The following is a 22521-nucleotide window of genomic DNA, read 5'->3' on the forward strand; positions in this document are numbered from 1 at the left end:
TAAGGTGGCCGGCCACATGGCCCTTGTTTTTTTTTTTTTGTTGAATTTTCAACTTTCCAAAAATAGCACACTTTCCAAAAATGGAATTTAACCCCAAATGCTTCCTTAACATTTCCATGCCAATAAAATCATACACAACTTAAGCCTTTAAAACATACAAAAGTCTCTACTTCGTCTCTCCGGATAGTCTTGTTCCCAACTTGTCGTAATTCACTTAAATATTCCGACGTACAAAGTGCGAGATATAACAAAATGAGACAACTATGTGAACATCCGCTCATACCTAGTCATAATGCCATGTTTAAGCTACTCAAGCTACCTACATATCTCATCCCTCTTGATGGCTATGATAAACCTTTCAAGGAACAACTGCACAAATCGTGCCCAAGTGATAGGCAGTGGAAGGCTCCATGGATAAGATCTCCATCAAAGTCTAGCAAGACAACTGAGATGAAAGGCAAGAACTCAACCTCGTGAGACACAATTAACCCTAAAATAGATGAAATCTCCTTACACCAATCCAAGAAGTCATGTAGATCATCAGATACATCACTTCTAAAGGAAGGAGACTACAATTTTCGAAACTTGTTCATCTTCTCATGCTCATCATCACTCATGGTAGCACGACCAATTAACTGTGGTGCCATAACAAGCTGTGGTGCAATACTAGAGTGTACTGCTGGAGTGTGAGTCTGCATTCCCCCAACTTCACTAGAGAATGTTTCTAGGTTTGATGTCACAATATCCCAATTTTCATCTATCAAATTCCATGTTCAAAGAGTGAATCTAAAGGCAAATTCATGATATAGATCCTAAAACTTGTAGATGAAATCTTTTCCAAACTCCCCCAAAATTGAACTCCCCAAGTCTCAAAATATTGAAAAATAAAATAAAATCGCGAAAGTGGACTATTTAGCAGAATTTTGCCCTTGTGCTACAGGCTGTACGATGCATGGTCAAAGCGCGAGGTAAGCATTGCACGATGACTGTGTGACACATGCCCATCACCTGAGGCAGGCCTCACATGATGGTCGTGCGACACACACACCAAAAAACGCCTCTGCAATTTTCCCATGAGCCCCTCGTGCATCGACCAAAACCATACCAATAAGTTCCAAAACACAATATCAACCTATCCAAAGCCTCAAAGCATGAAATGGGGAACAAATACTAAAAACGACAGTTTTGATTGTATGACAGTGGTGGTGGATTTTGCTGATGGAGATTTGACGGTGGTTCTGGTAATGGTGGTGGTGAGTGAAAGTTAAAGAACATGGAAGATGAAGGAGGAGGAAGGTAGAGTGTGGAAAGATAAAATGAGTTAAATTTGAGATTTGTATGAGAAGTGGTATGTGTAAAACTTAAAGATGTTGTGACATATTTTTATTTGACATGGATACTTGCATCATCACAATTGAGAGATATATAGCGTTACAAGGGTTCAAAACAGTGATATTGAGCATTTTAGGTGCCCCGATGGAATCTAGTGAAGATGAATTTTATACATAAAATATTATATTATGTATCTTTTTATATTCTCACGCACAAAGACACCCATAAAAAAGATACATATATATATATATATATATATATATATATATATATATATATATATATATATATATATATATATATATATAATGAATTTTTCAACGAAGTATTATCCCTGGTCACTTTAATTTGTACCTATTAAAAGATACATAATATATATATATATATATATATATATATATATATATATATATATATATATAATGAATTTTTCAACGAAGTATTATCCCCGGTCACTTTAATTTGTACCTATTAAGATTTTTAATTTGTAATTATTGAAATTCAATTATTTGATTTGATATAATATAGGTGTGAATCAATTTTGATGGAAGTACTGGTAATCCTAACACTCCATAAAGAAGTACTAGCCGTCGTTGTTAAGTGTATTTACACCACAAAAATGCAATATTCTAATCTTATCAACAACTTTTCTATACTCTATTTTTTTTCTTTATTTTTTATAAGTCTATCTCCATCCAAAAACACAGTAGAAGTGGGAAAAGAGGAAATAAAAAAAAAGTAGTGTTTGTTGATTGTCACTGATTCACCGGTGAGTCGAACCTCTTCCATTTTATTTTTGTGGTTCAAAATTTCTGCTCAATCTTGGAAAACCCCAAAAAAGCAACACCACTTTTGAAATCATCATTATCGCATAAAACTGCCATCAAACTGACCTTTGGTCTCAGCCAACAATCACCTTCACACAAAAATACTCGGAAATTTTCTACTCAGTAAGAAAGAAGAAAAAGAAGAGTGTGGCTCCAAAACTCTCTTCTTTTTATCTTCCAATCCTTCCCATTCTCCACACATTCTCTACCATTTCCTCACTTTCTATCTCTCTCTCTAAACCATTGACTTTTTCTCTCTCTACCTATACTCTGCATATACTGACCGTGCAGTCACCGATGGCGGTGAACTCGGTGGCAAACGTTCCGCAGTTACTGTACGCGAACGGGCAGTCACCGAAGATTGTTGCAGGGAGTAAAGATTCTGTTTTTGTTGATTTTGTTGGTTTGTACTCTAAATCCACCAAGCGGAATCGTCGAAGTATTGGGTATGCCCCAGCTAATAGGAGAAGCTTCCTAAAAACCAAGTGGAATGCTGTTCTTGACCTTGAACGTGTTCCCACTAATGCATCTCACCAATCCTCTGATATTGTGCCTAAGGTGTGTTTGCTCATTCTTATTCGATGGAGTAGGTGTTACCATATATGTGAAGAAACATACCGTAACATTTGCGTGTCTGTTTGATCACCTAGCTGTTGAAAATTTGGCAAACTAGTTGGACTAAAAGTTGATTTTATGCTGAATTTAGGAAGACGGTGGTATGTTGGAAAACTTTTGCTTAACAAAAAGCCTTGACCTTTTATCAGTTTGAAGGGAGACTCCTCTTTTTTTTTGTTTTTGTTTTTGTTTTTGTTTTTGTTTTTGTTTAATTACTATGACTAGTATAGAGTGGGTCCAGTGTTAATCTCTATGTATTAAATTGAACATGGACAGAGTCCCTTCATATGAGATAGGAAGAGAATTCATATATGGAGCATCTTTTTGGAAAATTACGTCATGGAATTTGTGGTCTGCTCACTTTCCATGTGTTAAATTCTTAAGGTTTCTAGGTGGAAAAAGTTCATTGAGTTATTTGGTTGAATTCTATAAAGGTGAAGTATAATTGACAAAATTAGTTAGCATCTGCTTGCTTATCACCCCGAGGCTATTGTTTACTTACCATTTCATAAGTACATTGCAGCTCTTGACTTTGTAAATATTGGATATACAGATTTATTCCATGTGATATCTAAGGTGTTTGTTGAACAGTTGAGGTCTTGCTAATGGTTGAGAGGTAGTTGGTATTGATCAGCTTCATTGGGCTTTTCTTCACGGGTTGTTTCCCAAGTTGACAGTTGTTTATTGTTGAATTTGTTCTTGAAAGTGGGATTGGTGCATACTCCTGTGTATTCTATGAATGAAAATGTGATACTTTTCCATGGTAAGAACTTTGCCTTCACTTTTAAGTTAAAAATTTAGAATACTTGAAATTAATTGATAGAGAAAAAGTTTGAATACTTAAATATGTGAATATCTATATATATATATATATTTTAATTCGTCTTCTTAATAAACATGAAAGAAATAGGATTCTGACGGGTATGATAGAGCTTGAACTTAGAAGGACACATAAAAAGCTTTTCGGTTTGACCTGCAGTATGGGGTGCTGCTTGATATGTTTCTCAGCTGGTATTTCATGTTTGAAGTTGAATCTATCATAAGCTATGAATTCTAAATCATAATAGTTTAGTGATGTTAAAAACTTTGCTTTTACACCAGAATTTAGTCAATTTATCTTTTCATCACCCTTTAGTATGCATTTTCTCATTATGACATGCTCAATTTCTTAAGGTTTAATTTTCTGCTTCCTAGTGGTATTTTCTGTGATTTAGTAGACGTTTCCAAATCTTTATTCCACTTCTGATGGAATATTGACTTATTTTTTGGACAATAATATTGAATTTTTCTTAAACTTTCAAGCTACCAAAAGTTACAAGGAACCTGCATTTACTCAATTCCTTCACATTCTTAAAAAAATTAACAAAGAGATATGCGGATCCATATGATGTTGTCTGATAGGTCATATGGCCCATATGTTCTCCTTATTGAACACTAAAAAGCTATATTTCAATTTTTCTCTTAATAGTTTTGCAAACTTAAATTTGGACATTCAAGTTGAATTGGAGAAACTCTTAAAGACAGAGGCATGTTTGATTCCTAACAACTAATCAGAGATCGAAGTGGACAGATGCTTTTATGTGGCATATTTAAGTTATGTGTGGATCAAGTTTTTGCCATAAAACCTTCTGAAATGCTCCTCTCCTGGGGCTTTACTATCTCTTTTCTCTTTGTGTCTTGTTCTCAGCTTCAATAAAACACAGATAGATATATTGCATTGTGATACCTTCCTTTCTGATCCCCCATGTTTTACTAGGCATCTTACCTTCTTTTTGACCCTTTTATCCAAACCAAATGACTGTGAGAACTCAAAAGACTACTATCCTCTTGCAATATTTTTTCCACTATGTTTGCTTTGAAATACGGCTAATGAAATGAGTGATACAGTCGGGTGTCACTTTTACCTGTGAGACATATTGCCGAAATTTTTAAATGTGAATCAACAGAAGCCAGAATAACACTGCTGGTTTCTTAAGATGCTGCTGCTCATATGTGTGCACAATCTTCTTGTTAAGTAATAAATCTGATGCTTTTTTGGTAAAAGTTACTATCCAATAACATCTGGCAAAATTTTTTTATTCTCAATTATGCATAGTTAGTTATCCACCTGGAAACAATGAAAGCTTCTGTAAATGCCATATTTGGTTTTAGGGCTGAAATATCTGAAGTGTCAGATATGGGACTGTTGCCTTCTGCCACTGCGCAGCTATTACAGCTTTTTTCTCTTTTACCTGTAAGGATATTTCCAGTAATTATCCTTCTTTATCACCACTGAGTGTTGCAAGGATAAATCCTCCCAGGAATAGTACTTGTTTATGAGATTTTTACCTTCTATATCACTTAGCCCAAACCTATAACCAAAATAAGCCCATATTTTCAGATCCTATCTTATTTAGCCCGTTTTGTATATAATTTGAATTATTTAGGGAAAATGCAATAATTCTTTAATTTGTGATTATGCTTTTCATTTTTTGATGCTTAGAAACTGATTGAGAGTAATATTCATGTTTATCATACCGATTTAAATATTGTTGGGTGAATTAAATTGAAAAAATAAGAAACTCCATCGTCGAGGTTTTTAAAAGCTTGAAAACTCACAAATGGATTTTGTGATTAATTGAAATTTTTGACAAATTGATGATTGAGGTTCGTTGGGATGTCAGTTTAAAGTTGTGGTTAAAATTTGAAGCTATCCGATGAAGATTCGAGCTATTTGGTGATGTTTTTGACCTATTTCATATGGAGTTTCGTGGTTGAAGTTTGAGGGAGACAAAACTCAGTTTTTGTATAATATTGTATAATTTTGTATAGCTGTGTAAAAGTGTGTATAAACACCCTTTAAACATTATTATACAATTTTAGACAAGGTTGATACATTGTTTACAGTAAGTATATAATATTGTATACCACATGTATAAACACTGTTGCAAAAAACAAGTTGGCTATGTGGGTGTAAATTGAAAATGTGGCTATGTTGGTGCAACATGTTGTGTTGGACTGAATATTTTTGAAAAATTCCCTAGTTTATTTACTTAAAGAGAATTATGCTTTTGTAAAATTAAGCACCATCTCTTTTCAAGGTTTTTGAGCTTGGGGATGGTAGATTCTTGGAGTATTGTTTTTTTGGGTGTAATCTGGAGCATGATTCCAGCTTGTATTTTCTGTATTGTTGGATTGGAAGGAATCACAGGCGCTTTGATGGAATGGAATATTAACTTTCTGTTTTTCATCGACTCCCTAGCAGTCTAGGCGTATGTATCGGAGCTGATCCTTTTGTTGCAGTCCTCATCTTTTGTAACTCATGCTTTTCTTGATGCCACTAATGAAACTATTTACTTGATCAACAAAAATCTTTAAACATTTTTTCATAACCATGTTAAATTACTCCACGTGGTTAGCTTATCTTTTGTGGTTTTACTTTTTCAGGTTGCCGACTTGGATGATATATTATCCGAAAGAGGCGCATGTGGGGTTGGTTTTATCGCAAATTTGGACAATAAAGCGTCACATGGGATCGTCAAGGATGCTGTTGTAGCTCTTGGCTGCATGGAACATCGTGGAGGTTGTGGAGCTGACAATGATTCCGGTGATGGTTCTGGACTGATGACTTCGATTCCTTGGGATCTTTTCAATGATTGGGCTGATAAAGAAGGGATTGCAGTCTTTGACAAGCTTCATACCGGCGTCGGAATGATTTTTCTTCCTAAGGATTGTAACCAGATGAATGAAGCCAAGAAAGGTCAGTCTTTAAAATATAATTGAGGATCTGCTAACACATACTTCCCATTACAACATTGTGACCTATACTCATTACTTGGTTATTGAGAATTCTTGCTGTATCAATATAGAGTCTCTCTTTCTCTTTTTTTTAATCCACGATTAGCTTTCTCAGTCTATGTCTTTGCTTCCTTGTAGTGTGGAAAGGTTGAACGCTCTATAAGTGACTTTAGAACCACACATCGTACTTCCTCATTTTAGATAATTAAGTTGGTTTTTGTTTTTCCCTCCAAAACAATGGTGTAAATTTTTTCCAAAAGAGGCTTACTTCCCATGTAGAAGAATTCAATGCAGCTAAAATAGTTATTGAAGGTAATGTCAATAACATCATATTCAACAGGGCAAATGGTCAAATTTTCTCCTGAACTTAAAAATAGTTTAACTTTGCCCTCCGTTAATAGTTGGGATCATCCGTGTCCCCGCCGCTACAAAATTGGGCTACATATGCCTTTATTTACTAATGGCGGAAGCTTTGAGAATATTATGTCTCTAATTAGCCTGGCTAGTGCAATATTTTGCCACGTATCCCCCAATTAAACCTAAACCCATTTAGCCCCTCTCTGCCTGTACAACCCTGCTTACCCAAACCCCTCTCCTTCTCTCCATTTCCCTTACTGCCCCATTCCTTCCCTTTCCTCCTCCTCCGCGTTACCAAAATCATTTACTCAGATTTCGATTTTGGTTATGAGCGGATTACCATATAGTTTCCCTTAAATCTTCCCGTTTACTTTCTTTCCCTTGATCTGACTCTGAACGAAGTAGAGCACATGGTACAAATACCCAAGTATATAACCAAGTAAAGAATGATTTTCCAAAAGCTTGGATGCAGTTTATATCTGTCATGACCCAAATCGGAGGGCCGCAACGGATATCCGGGCCTTACTTGCCAGGTACCATCATGACGTACATTCGTAAACATACATGCGTACATAAGTGGGTCAAGAGGGCCGCCATGAGACAATCTGAACAAAGTATAAAGGATGCTCGACAAAGAACGACCCTACCCTGATATACATATGATATACTAGCCTATAAGGCCGACATGGACATTCGCATTTCAAACTATAGACCGACAAACATCTATATACATGACATTTGTCTACAAGCCTCTAAGGAATACATAACATTATAACCCATAAATATGCATATGTATCCATACTGACTCACAAGGCAACTCCGGAACAAGTGGAGTGCGACAACACCGGTCACCTTGGTGGTATCCTACCGAGAAGGGCATCGGCACCTGTATATCAAGACACAACGGGCATGAGACGCTTAGAAAAATGGCCTTTAGGCAAAGAGATGTCAGTATGAATAAAGTACCGAGTCTGTAAGGCATGAACATAACATGAAAGAGACATAAGAATAACATGAGACAAGGAGGAGTCAACCTGTGTATTTGAATGCCTCTGAGGGCCATGATATGCATAATTATTGTACATGTGCGTATATAACGCCTGGTCATACATATATATGGCGTATATAACACCATCAAGCCTCTATGGGCATCCCATCGTATCATATCGGCCTCTGTGGGCACAATCATCATCATATACCAGCTGATCAGGTGGTGGTTCGTATATAACGCCATAACCTTTCCCATAACCCATATAGATATCATATAGTATATGCGTATATAATGCCTCTGGTCATGGTATATATATATATATATATATACACACACACATAATGCATGAATGATAAGAAGACAATCTGAATCTATCGGAGTGACGTAAGGTCGTTGCACCTCCGATTAACATTATGGAACTAACATCATCCACGTAACTTACTTCTAAGGATCAATAAGCCATAAGACAAGATCCATATTATCACATAGAGTTCAAGAAACATAAGCTTCTAACATTTCTAAGAATAGAGCCGTTATGGATATCGTTCGTTTACGTTTCGTTTCATTCTGGTCATGTGAAAAGAAGGAAGAGTAGCCTTAACATACCTTATTCCGCTGAGTCGTCAATACCTCACAAGTAATCCTCCAAACAATTTCAACTCAATCTACAATACAAGGAGATCCACAATTAATGCTTAAGTAAAAGCTAAGTCTGTAACTTAAGCTAGTAGTTGGTTTACGTAAATTCGGACAGCATCTCCCCTAAAACAAGGGCCTTCTCCAAAATCATATGTCAACAACAACCACCATAGAAATCCAGCAAACATAAATGCATTAACAAGTTCAACAACAACAAGTCATTACCACTTCACGACGAGCGGCAAGCTCGGATTGGAACCCATATATCCCATATCACTCTTTATCAACTTGTTACTTTAACTTAACAATGTCCTGAACATGATAACAAAGTCATTCACTAGCAAATCCAGCCTTAAATCCTCAATTAACAACTTCATGCACTAGTTCATGTATAATCTATCCCTTTAGCTTAGCCAATATCTATATAACCTTAAGCACAAGTTAAAGACACTCATACATATCAATCTCTTCTCCTATTTCTATTTACTTTCACATGGTATCAAATTTTAGGGTAGAAATTTCTTTCTATGCATTAACGACATCATCTGGGAAAATGAGATATCTTCATATTTGTCAAACTTGCTGGGACGCTTTGTCTTTGGTGAGTGCTGCGCATAGAACAATACCACCACAAGAACCGGGACAATCGTGTAACCAAACCTTAAAAGTCATGTCTTTGTCGGAGCCACCACGTGATGCCGCACATGATACAATAACGGATATGGAAAAACAAGGAATTTGACAAGAAAGTAAAGATAAATAGGATGACACAAAGAGAGACACTAATTGGCAACCAAAGTTCTATACTAACTAAGACCTCCGATTAGCATACAAACAAGCACCAATCCTCTTAGGATGACCTCAAGGGAATCTAAGTTCCCAAGCAAAGAATCCTCTCAACACACAATCAATGGCTTCAATAAGCACTCAACTCTCAAAGAGTATAATTTCATCAATATTCAAAATAGTCTAACCCTAAGGAAATGTTTAAGTCTATTACTTATACTAGGGAAATAAGGAAGACAAGGTAGCTATTACAATTATACCCTTAATAAAGTAAGAGCCTTGTTTGGTTGGTCTTCCTTGGGATCGAAACTTGAAAAGGCATGCATTTAAGGATTAGCCTCTTTGCATGCATAGCCATCAAAATCACTCACAACATTAAAGTCGAACTCAAGTATTGGCATAGGGCTACTCAAAGATGACAAATACTCATATCACGAAGATAACTATCCTTACTAGTATTTTCTTCAAAGAATGGATTAGATCCGAAGAGGTCACTTGAATTAAGCCATGCATGAATATCATTATCATAGATAGGTGGAGAATCATACAAAGGCTCACAATTAAGATCAATAGAGAACTAGTAATCACTAGTTGGGTTCCTCAAATAATCAAGTAAGGTAATTTCCTCCTCAAGTAGAGATGCCTTCTCACTTGACACCTTAAGACCACTATCTTCAACACAAACATGCCTCTCATCATATGCAAACAAATAGTAAAGAAAGGTGTCACACAAAACAACTTCATCTATGGTGTCCTCATATGTAGCCTCACTATTAGGTTCAAGAACAAGATCAAATATGCTACTAAGATTTGGAAAGCACAAGGAAGAAGTAGCAATTTGGAAACAAGCATCACCTTCCTTTTTCAAGCACTTCTCCCCCACAAGTGTAGCTAATCCCCCAAGGGAATATCTCTATCGTAGGGAAGAGTGTCATCATTCCATATTAGATTTTCAAATACCTTGTAGCCCCCAAAAGTGGCTACGCTTTCAACATTACAATACATTCCACTAGGCACTTCACTTTCAATAGTCATGTTAACATCAAATAAGACATTATCTTTAAAGAGAGAGTAATCCAGGAACAATGAGGGGTCAAAGCATGTTATTTCATTCTCAAAAAGACAAATGTCATCTTTCAAAGCACTTTTATTTACATGACTATCCACATGCATTCCATAGTGGATTTTCAATACCTTGTAGGCCCCAAAAGTGGCTACGCTTTCAACGTTACAATACATTCCACTAGGAACTTCACTTTCAATAGTCATGTTAACATCAAATAAGAGTATAAGACATTATCTTTAAAGAGAGAGTAATCCAGGAACAATGAGGGGTCAAAGCATGTTATTTCATTCTCAAAAAGACAAATGTCATCTTTCAAAGCACTTTTATTTACATGACTATCCATATGACACACCTCACCATCACAATCTTGAGTCTTATCACATGACACTAAGCAAGATCGAGAGACTCATTTTGATTTGAAGTAAAACAAGGGTGGGGTATCACATTCACTCAAATGACAACTACATCAACATCATCACTAGTTGGAGGCTCATTAAGCACATGTGGATTATCATTACAAGCAAGTTGCTCATCACAAATATCGACACTAGTTTGGGGGGTAGGTTGACTCTCATTAACTCTGTCCTTGATGCCCTTCCAACATACATGATGTCTCTGTTCCCAATTCCAGCAGGGAATATCAAGAGGCCGGATAGCATCAGAAGGAATTTCCTGTGGCAGGGGAATAAAGAAAGGAAAGGGTACCACTTGGTAAAATGGAAATCACTGTTAGTTGGAAAGAGATATGGGGGACTGGGAATCAAGAACCTGGAGATACATAGCAAGGCCCTTAGAATGAAATGGCTATGGAAGTACAACAATGAAAATCAACTTTTATGGATGAATGTCATTAGAGCTAAGTATGAGAAGGAGAACAATTGGATGACAAAGACTGTTACTACACCATATGGTGTAAAGCTTGTGGAGGTCCATCAGAGTTTTATGAGATGAATTCAAGCTTGAAACTAAAATTAAAGTGTGCAATGGGGAAGACGGCTTAACACGGAAAGATGATTGGCATGAAGCGAGGCAACATGGGAGTGCTCTTTCCAGACATTCATAATCTAGTCCTACATCAGCAGAGGACTATAGCGGAACTTTGGACACTCTCGGGATGGAGTTTTATTTTTAGAAGACAACTAAATGATTGGGAAATTTCACGAGTGGCTGAATTTTTTCAAAGACAATAACAATTTAGTGGATTGGAATGGTCAAGATGTGTTATGGTGGCGAGAATAGTAGCAGGGGATCTTTCAAGGTGAGTTTAGCCTACGGAAGAATGAATCAGTCCAATCTATAGCTACACAATTGGCCACTGGAAACAAATCTGGAAAACAAAAATCCCACACAAAGTTGCTTGCTTTGTATGGTTGCTGGCTAAGGAAGCAGTACTGACCCTTTTCTTTTTGAAAGAGGAAGACATAAAACAAAGCCGGTTCTCCTGATTGAATAGCTCGTCATGCAGCAAGACTAAAAAAGGCTCTGAATGGCCGCTAAATGAAGTCAAAGACTAAGTAGCCGGTACGTCAGTCTTGTCTCTAGCGAGAGCTACCGGGTATTCATTCAAAAAGAATGCATTTACACAAGACAATTTGATGAGAAGGGGGATGCCTTTATGTTCCAGATGTTTCTTTTGTGGTGAAGATGCAGAGACAGTTAACCATCTATTTCTACACAGCAAGATTACAGGACAGCTTTGGAGACTATTCTTAAATCTCAAAGGCATTTCATGGACTATGCCTGGAAAGATTACAGAAGCACTTAAGAGTTGGGAGGAAGCAGGTTTGCAGGGAAAGAACAAAGGTAGATGGAGAATTGTCCCAACAAGTATTTGGTGGACTATTTGGAAGGAGAGGAATTCTAGATGTTTTGAGAATGTAGAGAATAGTATTCAAAAGATCAAGCTGAATTGTCTTTTGATCTTATGCTTTTGGTGTGAGATTGTTTCCATCATTGATGTTTTAGATTCAATATAGGAACAGGACAGTAGAGTAATGGAGTTCTTACGTAAATATGGTTTCAGTACAACCCATGTACTGTTTTGCTCAGATGAAATATAGATACAGTTACCAATTTTAAAAAAAATAAAAATAAATATCAACACTAGTTGGTAGCATGTCAATCTCACACGATTTACTAACATGATTACCACATGACAATGTATCACTATTCAAAGCACAAGTGTCAACACTAGGTGGACACAAATCGATCTTCCAACATGAATCAATTCGGTCATCAGAAGGATCAACTAGTGTATAAGCACTCTTATCACATAACGATGCACTATCACCTTTATCACAAGTGTCAACACTAGATGGACACAAATTGACCTCACAAGAAGAATCAATTCGGTTATCAAAAGGATCAACTAGTGTATGAGCACTTTTAACAATGATATTATCAACACATGGTAAAAAATCATTAAGCTCAATGCAAGGTAAACTATCTCTCAATGCAAGGTAAAGTACTCTCATACTCAAATTGACATTAAGACCATTCAAAGGCGTAAGAGTATTAGGACGAGTTATTTTACCTCGATGTACATTCAAAAGATCTTCTTTACCTTGAGCTTGAGAAGAAGTTCTCCTAAGACTTTCCTTAATATTGACCAAGCTCATGCTAGCCGCATCCACCCGCTTAGTCAAGGAAACTATCATGCTCTTCACATCATCAAGTGTAAGTTTCTTGGTATGGACATTAGTGCTCCCGTCCATCGATTTCGTACCTACACATGAGTCCTTATAAAGAGAAGAAAAGGAGGTAAGAAGGTTAGGTTGTTCTTGTGGCAACTCCCTCACTTCACTCCACACATCCTCTCGTTTTTCCACTCTTAAGTTGCCACTTCGCACTCGCTTGCTCTTCGCTATCTTTTGTCTCTCAAAGGGTACGGTAATCTCCCCTTCTTGTGGAAAGGCCCAATTGGTTTCACAAGGAGCATTTTTCTTTCCGAGCTTCACTCTAAGCTTCAATATAGCTTCACGAGAGGTATCACCTTTCTTTCCTTTGGTTGACAAGGTTTCCATGGAAAGAGATTCTTGTATTGCATTCATTGTCTCTTGTTGAAGAGGTATGGGTGGAAAGAGAGATCTTCCGTACTTGTCCACTACATACATGTGCCATTCTCTTTCATAGGCTAACCCATGACTTTCAAACCAATCAAGCCCCAAAAACAAGTCACAACCTTCCAAAGAATCATATCACACCAAACTTCCTCTTTATAGTCTCCACACGAGAATGGTACCTTCTTCCCTTTATCAACCCAATTTCCCTTTTGATCATAATAGGGGTGTTGCCTCTTCGAGCAAGGTAAGCCCAACCAATTAACCATATTAGAGGCAATGAAGTTATGGTGATAGGAAGCATCAATCACTAGACGAAATCCCATAATACCACTTAACCCCCACTAATGTATGGCTACATCTCCTTTTTAGCTTTTTTTTTTTTTTGGGAAAACAGTAATTTGTATTCTTCAGCATTATGGAGATGCTAGGGACCTTCAAAAGAAAAACAAAGAGAGAAATACTTACAAAGATCCTAATAATTCTACCAACTGTTCTGTTTCCTCTATATCTTTTTCTTTACACCAAAAATAAAAAGATACAATACAATTCCACTTAATCTTCTGAATGGAATTGGACCTATCTTCAAAATTTCTACTATTCCTTTCTTTCCACACTTTCCACCATATGCAGTGTGGGATTATTCTCCACTATGCCTTCTGGCTCTTACTTCCCCCTCTTCTAATCCAACAACTTAGCAGATCTGCAGTATGTTCAGGCATGGTCCACTTTGTTTCTGTGATACTAAGGAAGATGGCCCAAATCTGTGTTGTGAAGCTGCAATGCAAAAATAAATGGTTGTTGGTCTCTTCTATAACACCAAGATACTATAGTCATTCCTTTTTTCTTTAGAACTTCATGTGTCAAGCAAGCCCTTCTAGCAACCAACCATGTAAAGCATTTTACTTTGGTTGATGCTAAGTTTCTCAATTGTCTCTGCTTTTCAAAGTAATCTCTTATTTAACCAGATTATAACCTTTAATCTCTTTGCAACCATGCCAAAGGAAATCCCTCCTTAGTTTGTCCAGTTTCTTCAAAACTTCGGAAGGTATTGAAAATAGTGACATTACATAAGTAGGAAGGGAATCTAACACTAAATTTATAAGGATATGTCTACCCCCTAAAGACAAGTATTGAGCCTTCCATCTTGCCAATCTCCTTTCTGTCTTCTCCACAATGCCATCCCATATCTCAGTATCCTTGTGTTTATTACCTAATCCCATGCCCAAATAGACTGTAGGCATATTATCCACTTTACATCTCTTTGTTGTACCTTTTTATCCATCCAACTATTAAAGGATGCTAACATATTCATCACATCCCCGGTGGGAACTTGAGATTCATCTCCCGTTGCCATGGTACCTATTAAAGACACCCACCAAAACAAGCAAACACGTTAATGTTAGTGAAAATCAAAGTGTTAGTGAAAATCAACTCACGAACTCTCAAGTATGCGCACCTTTGATTTGCCTCACAAATTGCTTCGGCCAATAATTGTGTTCTTGTTAATGCCGATTAGTCACAAGGGATTTAAGTTCTACTCTTGGTCGGAATAGATTCTTGTTTAACTTAGAAGAACGGACGACTCAATTCAAACTAGCAGACTTGAATCAAGAAGTTATCGACGAAGTTAAACGAGAAAAGAAAGAAAAGAATTGGTACGAAAAGAAATGGGACTCAAGAGCTAATTAACAGTCAAGTAAGAACACTTACTAGTTGTTAATTAGCTTAGAGAATCAAAGAAAGTAGATAAGAAGTAGACAAACCTTGGCCAAACACTTAGAAAAAAGTTGGAGAAGTTTTGGACACTTAGAAAAATTTTGGGGTAGTTTTTGGTCCAACACTTAGAAAATTGGGAGATGCTTGTAGCGTTTTATTAAAACGCACGTAACTTTTTGTACAGAGCTCCGATTGACGAACGGTTTGTTGCTTTGGAAAGTAGACTCGCTGAACTTGAATTTAGATAGGTTATGCATCCCATAACTCCTGATATACACAAAGATATACCCTCATAAAGTTGGGCCAAAATCTGCCAACACTTGGAAATAAATTTTTTTCCAAGTGCAGATTTCACCTCTCTGAAACTGGGCCCCACGCACCTGCAGGCGTGCGTCCGACTGATGACGTCAGCGCTGACGTGGCACTTTTATTTTTTTAAACCATTTTTTTTTTATCAAAACTACCAAGCAGATTGCCTGATAGTGCTCTATTAAAAAATCAAAGTTCTGTACAAAAGCTAAAAATGCACAAAATAAAAGGAATAAAATACATGAATCCAAACTAAAGGAAATCTAAGAGCTTGTCTATTGCAAATCCTTTGGCCTTGACTTGATACCATGTTGACACCTCAAGCTCTCACCCGATGCTATGGATCCACAGTCCATTGAATTAAAATTCAGGCTTCAAGAATGGAATAGAATTCTTTCAGTAAATTCCTCATGATCAACTGTTTCTGTGCTTGATCCAGATCTATGTAATGTTGACCTTTTCCTTCAAGAATGATTGTATAAAAAGATCCTTTGGATATGTGACAACAGAATGAGCATGTAATCACACTAATACCACTGTTGTAACCTGTCCAAAAGTCCTTCTATTCAATCTGCTAAATCTGTTCTAGGCCTGATTACTGCAGTTTTGAAATCCTGCAGAATCCTTATTGCATGTGTTAATCTCCTGGAATCTGATGATCTTTGGCTTGCCTGATTCTGATGTATGGCATCTGTGCTTTTTCAGTATTCAAAATCTGTCTTGCTTTCCTTGGAAGTGATTGGTAACTATTGAAATGATGTTCACCTGCAAAATCAAAAACAAAGTTAGTCAAAAAATCTGCCAATCCATTTCCTTCCCTCAGTACATGCTCCACTCTCACTTCCTTATCCCTCCTCAACCTTGTAATATCCTTTATGATCAAAGAGATACTCCATGGTACTTCCCATTGTCCTGTCAAGATCATTTTAAGAGTCATTGAATCAGTCTCCAAGATTACAGGCAATAGATCATTTGTCACACAGTATTTAATCCCCTCCTGTAAAGCCATTGCTTCAGCAACTAAGTTTGATCCATCTGATATTCTTCTAGCTGCAGCATGCACCAGGTCTCCCTCAGAGTCCCTAATACAAAATGCCACTGAGCTTGGCCCTGGATTGCCTCTAGAAGCACCATCTGAGTTACACTTAAACCACCCTGGCATAGGCAAATTCCATCTCACTATCTTGCTCACTATATGTGGTCTGTATGTTTCAATCATCTGCATAATCTGTGGAAGAGACTTTGGTACTTGCATTCTTGGATTTCTAACTCTGCACATCTGATGTATGGTCAAATTTATTTCATATATCACCTTATTGATTGTCATCTTCCCTCCATGCACCACAGTGTTTCTCCACTTCCATATTTGCCACATTGTGATCACTGGTATGGCTCTAATAATAGATTTGAACTTAGATGAAAAATCAGCATTCCACCAGACCTGTATCACTTGTTTCACCTGAAGCAAAGTTGTTGTGATTCCTACAGCAGCTTTAACATATCTCCAAACCTGTGAAGCAATTTTTCCTGTGACAAACAGATGATCTACAGTTTCACATTGTTTAGGATCACAACAATAGCATTTTCCTTCTGTATCAATCCCAATCCTTCTCACTATATCCCCTACTGGCAGTTTGCATTTCCACAATCTCCAGAAAAAGAATGAAATTTTGAAAGGCAAACCTGGTATCCACATGCTTTTGTATATATCAGACTTCACAGATTTCCTTCTTAAGAGCTCCCATGCACTTCCAACTGTAAATTTACCAGATGCTGTCATCATCCACCTTGGTTTATCCCATTCTTCTGTAGATTCATGAAAGTCTAATTCTTCCAGTATATGATCAACAATATCAGTAGGAAAAAGCTGTTGTAGTTTACTCATGTTCCACCCTTCCTGATTTCTCAATTCCTTCACATCTTGTACTGTTTCATCCACAACAAACTCATCAGGAACTAAGTAGTATAGAGCTCCAAGTTTTGTCCAATTGTCAAACTAGATGTTAGCAGTTCCACTTCTCGGCTCCCATTACATTTCATGCTCCATGTTGTCTCTAGCTTCTAACATCATCTTCCAGACCTGAGAACCTCCTTTCCAAGGCACATACTGAGGGTAGTGCCTTTTACAATATTTGTTCCACATATAATTTGATCATAGAGTAGTTGTAGTTCTGAGTTTAGCACATAATGCTTTAGAAACATCAAACAAGGATCTGAAGCCAACTCCACCTTCCTCCTTTGGCAAGCACAGATTCAACCATGAAGATCAATGTCTTCTTCTTCCCTTTTCACTATTATTCCAGAAAAATCTTGCAAACACCCTATGCAGGTCATATATAACACCCTTTGGAGGTCTGATAGCTGAGAGTAGGTGAATTGGCATACTCAATAAAACACTGTTGATCAAAACAGCTTTTCCTCCAAAAGATAAAAGTCTTCCTTTCCAAGCTGCCAGTTTGTCCTTCACTTTTTTGATCAAGTCATTATAATCAGCCTTTCTCTTTCTTGCATGTGTGATTGGGCAACCTAAGTATGTAAAAGGGAAAGATCCCCTAGTAAAACCTGTAAAAACCTGTAATAGCCTCCACCTGTTGTACTATCACATTTGCAACTTTACTATGCATGTAGAAAGAACTTTTTCCTTTGTTGATAAGCTGCCCTGACATCTGTTCATACTCCTGTAATATTCCCATGATCAGCTGCAATGAAGTATCATCTGCAGATGAGAAGATAATAGTATCATCTGCATAGGCAAGATGATTCAACTTAGCACTCCATTTAGGCATTCCATAGCTTCTAAAGCCATTGTCCTCAAATAAAGAGTTCAATGCTCTAGTTAGCACTTCTGCAGATAATATAAACAAAGCAGGAGAAAGTGGATCTCCTTGCTTAACACCTCTTGTTGAGTGGAAAAAACCAGAAGCCTGTCCATTGAATAGAACTGAGTACCAATTGTTTGCTATCAATCTCCATATCATATCTATAAATACTTCTGCAAATCCCATCTTCCTCAGAACTCTTGCCAAAAAATCCCAGGACACTCTATCATAGGCCTTAGCCATATCCAGTTTAAGCACCACATTAGCTGGTTTTCCCCTAAGTCTTATATCTGATACCACCTCTTGAGTTAACAGTACATTCTCAATGATACATCTTCCCTTTACAAAACCAGACTGATTAGCAGATATCAAAGAAGGCAAAACATTTTCAAGCTTATTCTGCACCACTCTAGAGATCACTTTGTTAATAAAATTACTTAGACTTATGGGCCTCATATCTGCAAAGGTCTCAACATTATTCTTCTTTGGGATCAGAACCAGATTTGTATGAGTTATGGACTTTGGCAAAGTCTGTCCTTCAAAGAAGACTTTCACTACATTATACACATCAGCCCCCACAATATCCCAGCATACTTGATAAAATGCTCCTATCATACCATCTGGACCACCTGAGCTATCTCCTGACAGATCAAAAACTGCCTTCTTAACATCTTCTAGAGTTGGCATGCTGGTAAGTATCTGATTATTCTCCTGAGTAACCATATTAGGAACATGTTGCAGCAATGAGAAATCTGAAGAGATATCCTCCTGTGTAAACTGATGATGATAAAATTGAGTTGCTTCCTCAGCTAGAGCATCTTCCCCCTCAATCCAACTTCCATCTTGCTTTTTCATCCTTTTGACCTGCAATCTCTTCCTCCTACCATTTACCATATTGTGGAAAAACCTTGTGTCCTATCCCTCTAGAAAAACAAGTAAAATGAGATTTCTGTCTCCAGAACTCCTCCTCATAATGCATATACTTCTTCAATTCTGCTTGTGCTAGTTGGAGTACCATCCTGTTTGCAGGAGAAGGATCATCTTCAAAAAGTTGTTCTTTAACTCTCACAATATCTTCCCTTACTACCAGCTGCTTGAAGATATCCCCAAAAGTAGCTTTACTCCATTCTGATAGAACAGACTTAACTTTTTTAAGCTTCAGTTTAAAAGTAATGAGTTCATCTGCTTCAAAATCAGCATTCCACCCTTGATTCACCACCTCTAAAAAGGACTCATGTTCTATCCAAAACTTTAGAAATCTGAAAGGTTTCCTTACATGTTGAGATGAATCTCCACAAGTAAGTAGAAAAGTAGCATGATCAGAATTAGTTCTAGATAGATGTTCAACTTCCATGTGACCAAACCAATCCTGTAGTTTTGAGTTAGTGAGCATTCTATCCGATCTTTTAAAAATACAGTCCCTTTAAAAGCAACTTCAAATAGTTCACATGAATTCACACAGAATGCAAAATCTTCATACTCATCTGGATAAACTGGCAGACCCCCTATTTTCTCATCTTCATTCATAATGACATTGAAATCCCCTCCCACAAGCCAGGGCACTTCCATTTGATCAGCCAGGTTATACAAGTTATCCCAAAGATTAATTCTTTCCAATGCTTCACACTTTGCATAAATCATAGTAGTCATAAGAATCTTATTATCCTCCTGAAAAATTAGCTTAACTGTGATTTGTTGATCTGTATCCTGAATCACCTCTACATCTATATTATGATTTATAAAGAACCAAATTTTACCATTGCAGTTTCTCATGCCCAATCTCCTTCTAAATCTTTGAATGTGTCTAAAATGCTGAAATGGTTCCATCAATGCAATGATGGAGAATTTATGATGCCTATGTAACATTTGCACTCTATGAAAGGCTTGCTGTGAATTCACAGACCTGATATTCCAAAATAGAGTCTTCATAAAGATTTATTGACATTCTTCACAGCTCTATTTGGCAATATTCTTATAGGCTGAATATCCACTACACTTTGTTGTTTGCCCTTCTTACTTGTATCAGCTTCCTTAGCTACATGATTAAACACCTGCTCTATGGCTTCCTCATCTACCACATCTTTAGCACTGCTACCTACTTCAAGCTGCTCAGATAATGCCATATCTGCTAGATTATGGGACACTACATCATGCAGTTCCTTCAAAGGAGAAGGTTTCTTCAGGGATAGAATTTGTTGATCTTGACCTTTTTCCACCAGATCCACATGCAAATCATCAGGTTCCTCCCTTTCAGGTGGAAAGGATCCCACTCCATCATGATTTATAGAAAAATTCAACTGATCCTCCTGTCTGAGCACAATTGGAAGAGGAAATTCCTTCTGAATATGCTCCTGATTAAAGACTGTGATACTTAGCTCATGCTCCTGAACATCCTGAGCTAAATTGTCCACACAATCATTTAATTTCTGCTTCTCTCCATCTTCTACATGTTCTTGGCTATCTGCTACTTTGTCTCCTCCATCAGTAACTTGAGGATTATCTACATTGTTAATCTTTTCTTCAGGACCCTTATAAATAACTATCTCAGTGCCTGCACTTGCCTTCCTATTCTCATCCTCCAGTCCAATATGACCTTCTTCACTAGTTATATTCAAGCTTTCATCAGATTTGTTGTCAACATCATCTGCCTTCTTGGTTAAAACATCTGGTTCTTTGGATGTCCCTTCTGAATCAGTAGGAACCAAATCCTTTGTGTTGTCATTACCCACCCCCTTCTTCAACATTGTCATTCAATACTTCAAAATTATTTTGAAGTGTAACTCCTTCTGGTTGCTTGTCTTTCCCTACATGACCATCCTCTTTCCTCTTATTTCCCATGTTAGTAGCATTTGGATAAGTAACAACTTTCCCACTAGACAACACCTTTGGCAAATATTGCTGCACTGGATATCTCCATCTATTATACCTATTATGCCTTCCTGGATATTGAAATCCCTTAGATGTTGTTGCTACTGTTTGTTTCTCAGTTGTCACTTCCTCACTCTTCTTCACTTCTGCCTCTCCTTCATTGACATCCTCTTTCTTTTCTGCCTTCAACTCAGGATGTAACACTCTACACTCTTCCTTTGCATGGCCTTGTAACTTACATTCAGTACAATACTTAGGCAAATGATCATACTGAATCTTCACTTTCATAACATTCACTTCCTTGGTTTGGTCATCTTCAATCTCCATCATAACAAACTTAGGAAGATCTGATAATAAATCCAGTTGTACCTTTACCCTAGCACAATTAGGCCTGGTTTTATTAATAGTAGCCATGTGTATTAACGAAGGTTTCCCAACTGTCGATGCTAAGTTAAACAAAGATTCCTCAACAAAGTAAGTAGGCAGTAAATAAGGAAAAGATATCCATGCCATTGCAATTGAGGTCTCTTCATCAACCCTAAAATGGGAATCATATATGAGAGGTCTCATCTGATAAGACTTACCATCCTTAGACTTCAACCAAAAGGCACTCTTAGAAGAGATGTTTATAAAATCTTCCATTGAAGAACATCTAATCAAAAGATGTCGATCTCTTTGGAATCCAACTTGACACTTTCCCTTAGCACCACATTGACTTGGAATAATATCTCTCAACTCATCCATTTTTGGCCAGCCATATGAGAACTTACTACAATAGCATGCTTTAAATTCTCCATTTGCTCCATTCTTGAGACTTCTGATGTAGTCCAACGCACCACTGGGATACCATCAACATATTGAACCTTTTTGATAGGTATAGGATCAACAATGGGGTCGGTAGTAGGGTTACATTCATGCACAAGAGTCTACATGTAGTTTGTAGGGTTTGTTTCCTTAACTGAGAGAAGCGGGACAATTGGCTGCGTGTCACACCCCAATCTTGATCAGGGTGTGATGGGCACCCGACCCTTACCTAGGGCCGAGCGAACCCTCTGACTCTTATTCCACACGTAAAAAATTTTTCCTCTAGGTCAAATACATCTGATAAGGCTCGCTAAAGTATTCCTTCTATTACTTTCCGAGCAAATCGAGTTTATAACTGTATAAAACTTATATCATAATACAAACTGACACATTGGCCCGAAGCCACGCGACGGACCGACTTCGGTACCCACGACTGCGTCGCAAAGTCTCTAACCGTGATCGAAGTCTCCGGCACGTGTGCTCCGACTCGGCCACACTCCGGGCCAACGGAGCTCGCCAACTTCGCCGGAACATCTTCTATATTAACTTCGAA

At 37.4% G+C, this 22521-nt stretch overlaps 1 protein-coding gene across 1 annotated transcript in view; it reads left to right on the forward strand.

The window, feature by feature from the left end:
* Nucleotides 1-2102: 2102 nt before the first annotated feature.
* LOC132043056 (ferredoxin-dependent glutamate synthase, chloroplastic-like) overlaps nt 2103-22521 on the forward strand; it is a 69676-nt gene continuing 49257 nt past the window's right edge. The window contains exons 1-2 of the mRNA XM_059433539.1: nt 2103-2717; nt 6201-6513. Coding sequence (XP_059289522.1) covers nt 2457-2717; nt 6201-6513 — 574 coding nt within the window. The 5' untranslated portion in view covers nt 2103-2456. The remainder of the gene's footprint in view (nt 2718-6200; nt 6514-22521) is intronic.

This window comes from Lycium ferocissimum, unplaced genomic scaffold (assembly GCF_029784015.1).
Source record: "Lycium ferocissimum isolate CSIRO_LF1 unplaced genomic scaffold, AGI_CSIRO_Lferr_CH_V1 ctg2063, whole genome shotgun sequence".
In the NCBI taxonomy this organism is placed as follows: domain Eukaryota; kingdom Viridiplantae; phylum Streptophyta; class Magnoliopsida; order Solanales; family Solanaceae; genus Lycium; species Lycium ferocissimum.